Raw genomic sequence first — 11,815 nt, 5'->3', positions numbered from 1 at the left:
ACCGAAGTCTCCTTTTTATCGCAGTGTATTTCACCCTTACTGGTATCACTCCCAACACTATTCTTATAGCTGAACACCACATAAGGACTACAATTTGATTTCATATGTTTGTCTTTTTTACAGAAATGTTAATCACTCTTTAAGATATAAAACTGAAAGTGGTGTAAAAAAAATAAGGCAGAATTGGAATTAAGTGTTATTTCCCACTATGACAAAAATATTTTCTAACCTCACAGATCTCAGCATTAGACAACCTCATCAGGTAGTGGCCAGTACTAACAAGGAACTTAATTCTGTAGACCCAAGTCTGAACAAAATTAGACAATACACAAGAAGACAATGATACACTATATATTATTAATATAAAACATCCTTATGGTTCCTCAGCGCCAAAACCTACCAAATTAGGCAACTGTAAACTAAACAAAATTGCCATCACAAACAAAATCCCATTATTTCAGATAGTTATCTCTTTTCCTCTTGTTTTGCCTATAACACATTTGATTAATGATCATGAGATGCAAAACCACAAGGCACACATGCACTGACGTATCACTGATGCATCAGGCTGAGTAGCAGTTATTCTAATGCACGTGTGTATAAAGTCAGTAATGTAGAAAGCTGTAAATCAGACTATGTCTCTGATGTTTTCTTTTCATCTATCTATTCTTGCTTTACATGTAGAGGTTAACTAAAGATGAAAAACATAATCAACTCTGTTTTAAGCCAGGCTGGACTTCAGGAGTAAAATCTGATGTATATGTGTATATGTATTACTTAGATCTAAGCAACAGGAGTGTGGACTTCCCACTTTTCTCAGGGTTGTAACAGCATAGGGCACGGCATTAGGAGAGCATCCGTTGCTCAGTAAAAGCCAAGGAAAAAGCGTGAGGGAGCTTGGGAGTCAGAGATGTTTCCAAAGCTCAGAAAGAAAAATGGCAGGCTGTGTTTACAGAGCACACTGGGAGTCTATTAGAGTCACAGGCACAGACAGACCCAGCAATGGTCTTGTGCCTATGTGGTTTATGTGTTACAGCTCTGGTGGGACAACAAACATGTCTCGTGATTCCTGTGATGGCATGCCGACAAGAAGTGGGACTGGAGGAAAGTCAAAGCACTGAGGAAGACCTGGAACAGGAAGCTACGGCAGTGATGTGGAAGAGTTGGAGATCGACAAATCAGAGAGACTCATCTCAGACAAGGCAAGGAAGTGCCTTGAACAGTAATCTCGAGGTCTCCATGGCTGAGGTCCTATCTCATGATAGATAAGATTTCTCCATCATGAGTGTAATGGAGAAATGAGTTTCTGCAAAGAAGTAAACTTACAGTTTACACACATTCCCCTTGACTGTAACAGGGTTTGCAGGTACCATGGAGTGCCGCAAATTACTGCAAAGAGCCTGACTTATTGTGGTACTGCTCTGGTTTTACCAACCGAAATGCCAGAAAGAAACTGACTTAAAAAAAAAACAACAAAACATAGCATGCAATGGTATAAGAGTGAAATAATATCTTAAAGAAATGTAATTTTTTCCCCAAATCTAGTATCCACTCTGAATTGATTTCAACATCACTTTTAAAACACAGAAAACTCCATCCAGCATCTGAAATCAAAACCACAAACGCAGATGAGGAGCTGAAAATGCCTATTTTTTATTTGGAAATCTTAAACAGCTGTCAAAACAGAGACATCAAATGGTAAAAAGGTATAATAAGTGCAGCAAAGCAGCAGCATTGACAAGAAAAGAATACCATCTCACCCAGAGAGAGAAGGACAAGAACAGTGAAAAGGCACTTACATCAGCATACTTGTTTCCTTTTAGAGGTTTGTCTGTCAAATCAAGACAGTAATAGGAAACCGATTCCAGGAGTAGTTCACAAGAGAAAAAGTGTTCCTTGAGGTAAGAACAATTTTTCTGCTCTGTTAGCATGTAACATCCTGTGCACTGAGACCAGTGTCTTCCCAGGCATGCCAAGCAAACCTGCTTTAAATCACTATCATAAATATATACATATATTTATTACATATATAGCTACTATGTAGCTGGGAAAAAAAACATATATATGTATGTATCTAGGCAGAACAGAACTGGAAAATATATAACAACTAATGAAAAAAAAAAAAAAGCTCAGTTCTTAACCAGATGCTATAGCATGCCCTCCTAGAATACTGCATCTGACATGGACCATCATTGCCATTTACCATGACATTATGGTTTAATAAGCACGGGAATGCCTCATTAAGAGAAATCCTTGGAAGCTTCTGGTCTTTCAGCTGCTGGTAATTCTGAGAAATGATGGAGCAACACTACAAAATCCAGTTTCTTATACAGCATACTTAAGCTTATATAGGATGTTTAGCAGTTCAAGATGTTTTGCTTTGTAGATAATTTGCCCTCGTTTTAAGACGAAGGAAAGAAATTATATATCTATATCCTGACTTTTAAGTATGCTTTCTTGATAGTAAGTTTGTAATGTTTTGCTTAGGGTATTTTATTTGCTTAGGTGGTCTGGATTCAAACAGAAATAAGGTTGCTCTGAAACTGAGAAATAGTAGTGTCCGTCTAGTGAAGTCTGGAGAATTGTCTGTAATTATCAAAAATTCAGACACAACCTATAATACCCCTTCCAAGGAAAAACTTTCAGTATGAGTTCTGCTATGACTGATGCTCTGACATAGTCCAATAAAATTCTCCAAAGAGGCTACTGCCTTATTTTAGAGGGCAACCCAGACTACAGACTGCAATGAAAAAAGAATATTAAAAGTTATAAAGTTAAGTTGCTACTTCAGATTACCTTAAAATAGGACTTGGAGTCATAACTTGAGTCAAGGATGTGCCAAACTGCAGGCAAACCATGATAGATTTTGTTTTACACATATGTATGATTTCTCCCTCCATTAAATGAAGAAATTAACCCATTGAATCCCATAGTCTTCATTTCCTGATCATTACCTTAGATTATTGTGATAGACATACTAAACTCGGAGAACAACTCTGAAGGATTCCAGGTTCATCTAGAAGGTCAGAAAAGAGATCATTTTTCTGTGTTCTTCCCCAGTGTTGAAGCTGATTATTTCGTGGAAAAGAAAGCAGTGCAGTTTGTCAAGATGTTCCATAGGACATAATCAGGGAAGACTGTACACTTCCTAGGGTGTCTATTCTCAGTGCATAATCTTTCAAGGATCCAAGCTGGCAAGCTTTCCATTCTCTCAGGCAGGAGTTCTGGAGTAAAGTGAAACGACACTGGAGTGGAGAACCAAGTATTAGCCTCTCTGTGCATCACTGACTTTGCCTGTAAATAGAAACTGGCAAATTGTTTACGCCTCTTAGGATAAAGCAATATTAAAAGAAAAAATACTTACCTGCGCACCTCTGAAATTTGCCTGTAAAGTACACACAATGGTACCTCACAACAATCAAGCGAACAGAGGTAAAAATCTGCCTGCTGTGACACATTTTCATGAATTTTGTCACAAGTCTCATGCTTACACACAAGGCAGTCAGAAAGAAAAGGAAAGCTGTGTAAATGTGAGAAAAAAAAAAACGTAGAGAAAGAAAAATGAAAAAAAAAGTGAAGAGGTAGAGAATTCTGAGAAACAGAGACATCCAGTTTGGCTTCAGATACAAAGGGAGATTTCTAACACCCTAACACATGGTTTCCTAGCGAATACAATGTTAGCATAGCCACATATATTTCCAGACAAAGCATTCAGTCATGGCAATTATGAAAAAGAATAAATAAAAATTGCCTCAAATACAATAGACTCATGTAAATCAAATATTATTAATTTTTAAGTCATCCTAAGTAGAATTATTACTCTGAAAGAAGAGACCTATCAAGGACTCCATTAAATTGACACAGAACTGTGTTAAGGATATTGATTTTAGCTGAAAAAGTACTGGCAAGAGAAGAGAGGAAGGGGAAGGAAAAAGATTTTTTTTACATAATTTTATCTATGGTTTTCAGTCCTACTGTAAATAGGCTGAATAGTGGAAGTGAAAACAATTACTTTAGATTGTTTTACAGTAACAACTGTGGTGGCTGAAGTAGCTACAGACATGCATCAAGTCTTCCTGTGAAAGAATGACCAGTGCTCCACTGACTTTGAATCTATGCTGACTTACACCAAGTACTTACTGCACAGTGTTGGTCACACAGGAAAGCAGATGGGAGGAGAAAGGAGGGAAGAAATTATTTTTATTTGTATTTAATGAAATTTGGCCTACAGGCTTTATGTGACTCAGTACTGAACATCTGGGATTGATCATAGGATCACAAACTGGAAAGCAGTCATCTGGCTTCTAGAAATAAACACATTCAGTTCCTCTTCCACAACTTTATTTTTTTAATGATAAACTGCAACAGCCATTTTAAGTCTTTTTAATACTTGCAGCCTCAGTATTTCTAACTTTTTAGTAATTTTTAGTATTATTTTTTCACATTGCAGCATCAGACAACTGTTAAATTTCATTTAATCCTGGACTGGCAGTAGTGTTTGGGATTGCCCTCCGCATGCACACACACACAGACAATTAATTCACTACTCTTTTTGCTTCAAAATTTTATGAAACAATGCTGGTCTTGCAACTCCGATTTTTATTAGTTCCATTGCTCACAAGCGTCATGGGAGCAGCGCAATATATGATGCAAGATGCAGCACTGATGAACTACATTGACCGGCGTTTCCTATCTTTAGAGGTATGTGCTATCTGTATCCTTCTGTAATACTGCCTAACTGCAAAGAGGTTTGAAAATGTATGAATGTTCTTCTGTGTGTGCGAACACAGAACAGTTTGTATGCTAAACAATATCTGGAAGATAAATTTCCAGCTTTTTTAAATAAATAAGTAAAATTGTAGCTAAACCTTTAACTATAACGATTCCTAATTACCACATCAATATTTATTGCAGGATATAATTTCATAATGTTATATTTTTATTCTGTTATCACTTGCATTTTTTACGACATCAGGGAATTTAGCTAAATATGCAAATGTTTATAGTACTGTCACAGTCCATGCTAGGGAACAGTATAACCATATTGTCACCAGCAGAAGTGCTGTCAGGTATTAACAAGGAGATAGAAATTTATCAGGTATTTTTCCTATGTACAGATGAACTTATCTGGAAGAGTAGCTCAAGACACATTTGTGTAAACTAGCAGTGTATCTGCACTTTAACTAGTAGTTGAAATAATCCCCTTACAGCTGGGAGATTGAAATAGGTATTTGCTTTCAATTAATTATATAAAAGTACCAGTACCTGCTTCTTTCTCTGCAGTAAAAAACTACCAGTACTGCAAAATACCTTTTCAGTATCGGCACGCTGTAATCATAGATAGTTTATCTTAAATCATTAACATGTCCTTGGCTCCTGACTTGCATTGGCAGACTTTTCAAGAAGCTTTAACTTGCCTGATCTCACATTCCCTTTTTGTACAAAGCTCTCACTGGTCTTAACTTCACAACACAGGAAGAACTGAAGGATTAGCCTGGTATTCTGTTCCCATTGTGTAGACTGAGATTTAAATTTTCTTAACCACTACAGGAATAACTTCAAGTGGTAATTTCCATTCATTTGGCACACATTAAAAATGATGCAATTCCACCTGTGGAATCTGTTGCAAGGGGCACCAAACAGAGAACAGGAAAAAGGGTGAGGCAGATATTGAAGAGAACACTTGAAAACATTTAAAATAAAGTTTTTGTAGAAAGTAGTTAAACAGCTTCCTGGGGACTTACGGTCACGTACAAATGGCGGGGGGGAGGGCACACAAAAACCACGCCTCGCAAAACAAACCACCAAACCACCACCACCACCAAGTTTACATGGAATACATACATACTGCACTATTCATTCAGTAAACTCAGACATTTCCCAGTCAAACACCACCTTTAAAACAAAACACCTGAAATCTGTGCATAAAGCACCAAGTCAGAACACCCAATCTGGCAGTTAGATCTACTATGATTGTGTGTTTGGGCTTAAATATTGGCTCAATTTCCTCATCTTCCCAAAGTGGCAGTTGGGCTTCTATTTTCAGGCCACCTATGATCTTTATAGAAGCAGCTACATTACAACAGAGAAATCACTTTCCTCACTTTTAAAAATGTTGATAATTTGAATCTAGGTATAAAGAAACTTGTGTTCTTTTTTTAAATACAGCAAACAATTTGACAAAAAAAAACCAAAAACAACCTTCTCAAACATAGAGATGTCAGTATTTCCATTTTCCATTTTAAATGGATGAAAAATAGCCACAATAGATACTGTCTTGGTCAGAAGAGGTGTATTTATTTGAAATGTTCACATTTGCAGATTTCCTGCAGAAAACTTTTTGAGACTGTTTCACCAGTGGCCCTACAGGAGGAGTTCTGAAACATGTCTGGAAAGCAAGTAATCAGGGATCATGTGCCCTTAAGTATCTCTGGCTATTTCCACCAGAGCACTTTTCCCTCTTTAGGCAGCAAAACAAAGTATCTGGTTGTCAGTAACCACATCAAGAAAAAAAATGTGTATTTTTGTCCAGAACTGTGAATGCTAGTGCCAGTCTAATATGTCCTCTTCACGTAGATATACAGCAACAGACCATCGGTTTGAAATAGATGGGGGGCAGGGGGACTGGAAAGGAGAGAATAGCACAGTTTTTAAAGTAATCATGAATGAGGTTGTAATCTATACAGAATATACACGTATATCCATGTATTTTCTTCCTGTGTTCTAACTCAAGAAGAGGCTGGAAAAATGCAACCAAGACATACTGGATTACGTGGAAGAATTCCGAGACTTTTCAAAGATGGTACTGTCACGCCTGGCAGGACTGAACAATTATAAGGCTGAGGTTAAAAGTGAAGTAGAGAATTTGCTAACAAGAATTGAACGTGCACAAAGGGACATTGACTATTTTGGATCTGTCACAGATTCTAATACATGTATAGAAGTACATGAAGACCTGGTGAAACAGCAGCTATTTGAAGAAGCAGAAGAAAAAAAGAAACTTAAACTCATGCTTAATGCAAGTAAGAACAGTTTACTTTTCAGAACTTTGATCTGAACGAGACAGTCCCCTAGCCAATGCATGTATGCTGGTATAGGGATAACAGATTTTCACAAGTTATGTGAATACCACAGATAATTGCATGGGGGTTTGGCTGTGTAAATACTAGATTTAAAAAAAAAAAAAATTCTTTGGAAGCTGCTTTTTATTATAAAGTAATGTAAAAAGCCTCTGAAGGTATGCTTTTGCAAAGTCCCAGAAAAAATGCCACTGCATTTCAGAGTATTGCACCTATGCCAAGGAATATGGCGGGGGGGGCTTTGTTTTTTGGAGTGGGCAGGGGTCAAAACCTCAACTCAAAAGTGAACTCACAAGTTAGTAAAAAGACTTAATTCACTTCTACAATTTGCATCTGTTTTACTGTCCTCCTCCGGCATTCTTTTTCTCCCTCTCCCCTCCATGTACTTTACCAAGAGAGCACACTGGCTTAGCTGCAAGCAAAGCTTAGTTCTGATTTGAAAATTGTTAAGGTACCTATTATGAAGAATATATACACAATCTATACTTTTTTTAAACAAATTAAGTTTTATAATTATAAGTACCTTTACCTTAAGAAAGTTGAGTTATAGATGTAAATTACATATTGTAGACATATTTGAAGTAGTCTGTTTCATCTTAATTCAAAAGTTGTAAGAAATGAAAAATAAACAATAATATAAACTGCCATTTTTAAAAAAGCTAGGTGAAAGATCTTTAGCATGATCAATTATACAATTCCACTAACTTCAGAATTAACTGATTTAATTTTACAAATAAGTTTCAAATTTTTTCCTTGAACTTTTCCAGCAAAAGAGTATTAAGGCAGATGGTAACAGAAGCAGTCACCTATTCTGCTTCTGAGCTCTAATCATACACCACAATTGAGTGCTCTGAATATCAAGATTTCTTTTCTCCATATATAGATTTTTTTGAACACTAGGCATTTTCTTGAGAGGCAGAAAAATTTAGGGATTTTTAAACTGACTGTGGTAAGGACACTGAAAATTATATCTTTCTGAGAGTTTCAGAGGGGAAAAATTACTTTCCATTTTCCCTTGTGGGAAATTATTACTTTTAATTTTATTGCAGCAGTTCACAGCAACTTTGCTTTTGTCAGTACTAGTCAGATCCTTGTCCCATTGAAGTCGATGGCAAAACTCGTCCCTGTGTAGATTTTACAGCACTTAGAAAAAGTAGCAAGACCCTCAACTCTAGCAAACAGCAGCTCTGCTTCTATGCTATCATATATTAACCGGAAGTTATGATTATTTTTGCTGAGTTGCTCCAAAACTCTAGCAAAAAAATGGTTTTTTAAGTCCAACCTTGTTACTGGATTTGATTCAAGTTCACACAGACCTGAAAATAACAATCAAGCAGAATCACTGTTTTTACATGCAGTAGTTGATACCTCATCCTGCTTTGGGTGGGAAATGGGAAATTATCTTCTGCACATTTAGGGGTATGATAAGAAACAGTGGGCTTTGAAGGTATCATTGCGGAGAATGTGGAAAAATTTTGGTAAACTTTTTGCTCACTGTGAATGTTTCAGTTTCTCAGTCTTCCTGCAAGCTGTTATGAAAGCCAAAGAGAGTTAAAAATCTTCTCTCAAGAAGAGAGACACTATTCATAGATTTCAGATAGTAATCTGGTTATTTCTCCTGCAGAGGAAGATGTTGCTAGGGCTGGCTAGGTATTTTGACTCAATAGTTTTAAGTTTTTAGAATCTATCTAATCAATAAATGTTAGTTTTGGGAAAGCTATTGTGGCTTACTCAGGGAAGGTGCATCCAGAGTGAGGACTTCCACCAAAAAAATCCATGCTGTAGCAGCAATATCCAAATGCTTTGGTTAAATGGTATCTGCACACACAAATGACATAAAGGTTGCTTTCTACAGGCAACTGGAATCTTGCCACTGACTTCAATAGGTTCACATCAGGCCAAACAGGGAGGCTGGTTTTGCTTTCTCCATTTTATCTACTGCCAGAACTTCCTGCCTTTGGGCTTTGTTTGTTCTGTTTACTAAAATGGCTGCACTTCACTAAAGGCAATTCTTTAAACTTCAAACAGTGTATCTTGTAATTTATGAGTGCCTTTGGTAAACAAGCTTGTTAGTATGCTTTGCAGTAGAGTTTTTCCTGGAAGGGATGGTACTTGATAAAGATCTTAGCATCTAAATGCCCGAGTCTTCACAAGCTTGGTAGTTTTTGGTCTTAAACATCTGTGCAAGTGCGTACAAAATGTAATGAAGCCAAAACTATGACTCGCTCTCTGCTGGTGCCAATTTTATCCCTATAGTGAGGTAAACAACTATGTAATTCTTGCAGTAGAGTTTTTCCTGGAAGGGATGGTACTTGATAAAGATCTTAGCATCTAAATGCCCGAGTCTTCACAAGCTTGGTAGTTTTTGGTCTTAAACATCTGTGCAAGTGCGTACAAAATGTAATGAAGCCAAAACTATGACTCGCTCTCTGCTGGTGCCAATTTTATCCCTATAGTGAGGTAAACAACTATGTAATCCCCCCAGCCATACTTCTTGCATAAGAATTGATAACACAGACATCATACCAGTTCATTTAAAGACCACCTTAATCTATGGGCATTCCCGTTTTTGTGATCCATGTATTTGTTCTAGTTCCTTTGTGTTGCAAGTGTTGGGAAGCTAAATGGGAAGATAACCCAGGGTTTTGGCTTTCTGTTATGATGATCCATTTTTATTTGTCTTCATATTATAAATGCAAAAAAAGAGGCTAACAGAGGATAAGAGAAACAAAAATACTATACACATGGCATATCAGGAAAATGGATTTTAATTTGTATGCTTTCAGTAAGAAATAAATTTTATTATTTTACTGTGTTGATCTAAAACAGAAGTCACTTCTCTGAAGTAAAAATTACAGCCCTGTAAAAGAACTGACAAGAATAATCAGAGAATCACTAACTGTGCTCTTGGTCTCCTCTCAGGTACACAAATAGAATCCCTTTTGGATAACACTGGTCTAATAGAGCAGAAAACAACACACTATGTGTAGCTGAATATATGCAGTTTCCTTAGCAGGAGATGCTGAATATGTCATATAAAATTAGCTTCAACACTACTTACCATAGCCACGCTGCTGATACCTTTACTGATATATCGAGCCTGACCTTATAGTTGGATTAAAAGGAAACTAAGTAATTCAAAGAAAGGAAACGAGAAAATTCACAGATACTCTAATATTTTTTTTTTGTCTTTGCGTGTTTCCTTGCAGGTTGTGACCACATGCTTGCAGGTATTAAATCCCTGAAGATAGTTAAGAAGACTGGAGATAAGCATGGCTGTTGGATGAAAGATCCTGGCAAAAAGCATACAAAGATTTATTTATTAAATGGTTCTGTAAATAATGTTATTTTGGAATTTGCAAATATCATGACATTCATGGAAAGCAATCATACACTAAAAGCTCGCAGAGTCACCTTGCCATTTGCCTGGGAAGGAACTGGCCACATCATATATCAGGGTTTCCTGTTCTATCACAGATATGGCTCCTTAAATGAGATAATTAAATTTAATATCCAGAAAAGAAATATAACTGACCAAATGCTACTGCCAGGGGCTGGAAGGATTCCTGCCTATCAGCTTTCTCCGTCTACAAAAATAGATCTTGCCATTGATGAGCAAGGGCTCTGGGCAATCCATGCAGAACCAGAGACTGGAGGAAACATTGTAATTACTAAAATCAACCACATAACCATGGCAGTAGAGCACACTTGGGACACATCATGCAATAGCAAGGATGCTGAAGCAGCTTTCATGGCATGCAACACACTCTATGTTGTGTACAACTTTCCTAGTGGAGGCACCTCTCGCATACAATGTGTTTATGATGTTTTGGATGCTGTAAATACTTATGAAATCCCAGTATTGCATTTTCCAAAACGTCAGGGTAGTCATTCCACTATACATTACAATCCTAAAGAAAAGCAACTCTTTGCCTGGGGTGATGGATCCCAGATCATTTACAAGCTTCACACAAAGCAAAAAGTTTAGAATCTTCAGCAACTTTTCAAATACACTTAAAAGCTAGCAGTCCCATGTCAACATGGTCATTAAAGTGTATTAAAATTACATTGCTCCCATCTGTTACAACTTTACAATCTATTTTACATAAATTTAGGCTTACATACCCCAGTGACCTTAAACTAATGTCCAATTAAGAATATGTAAAGACTCCATTAATATGAATTACATGATGACTAAATACCACACATGTAGAACCCCCCCACACACAAATTAGTCTTATCAAGACTAAGGTTAATTAAAAAAAATAAGAATCCCTCTCTCACACGTTCTTTTCCTATCAAAACTATGTATTCTGCTTCAGTGCCATGGAAATCAAATCAGAAGTCCTTCCTGTCCAATATATATTACCTGACAACCTTCACTACCCTGAAGCTCACTGTAGGAAGCCTTCTTGTAAGCACTATAAAATAACATGCTTCCAGAGAAATTATCTATAAAGTTTTAACAGGAGAGGTTTATTATATCACAAAGCATAAGAGTATACATCCTCACAAACATGGTTTATTTTTAACATATAGTTCTTGTACATTACACCAAGGCTAATCCTAATCATTGAACTTCTAGACTATTTCCACAAAATTTCCACATTTTTATTATCCATATAGCTGTACAGTCCACTTTTGATCTTGTTAATACATTAGCTACAGCTAAATATTCACTTTTATCAGCTTCAATTTGCCACCTTTCAATTTTTTTCAGTGTGTCACTGCTTGTG

General features: G+C 36.7%; 1 protein-coding gene across 1 annotated transcript; it reads left to right on the top strand.

Moving 5' to 3' along the window:
* Positions 1 to 4,575: 4,575 nt before the first annotated feature.
* Positions 4,576 to 11,068, top strand: OLFML1 (olfactomedin like 1). The gene is made up of 3 exons (XM_009288848.2): positions 4,576 to 4,701; positions 6,734 to 7,022; positions 10,289 to 11,068. Exons 1-3 carry the CDS (start codon positions 4,576 to 4,578, stop codon positions 11,065 to 11,067), a joined length of 1,194 nt encoding a protein of 397 aa, XP_009287123.1. The 3' UTR covers position 11,068.
* Positions 11,069 to 11,815: the final 747 nt, after the last annotated feature.

This window comes from Aptenodytes forsteri, unplaced genomic scaffold (assembly GCF_000699145.1).
Source record: "Aptenodytes forsteri isolate BGI_AS27 unplaced genomic scaffold, ASM69914v1 Scaffold8, whole genome shotgun sequence".
NCBI lineage: Eukaryota > Metazoa > Chordata > Aves > Sphenisciformes > Spheniscidae > Aptenodytes > Aptenodytes forsteri.
Note: the sequence above shows the minus strand (reverse complement) of the source record. Positions and strands in the feature narration are given on the sequence as shown.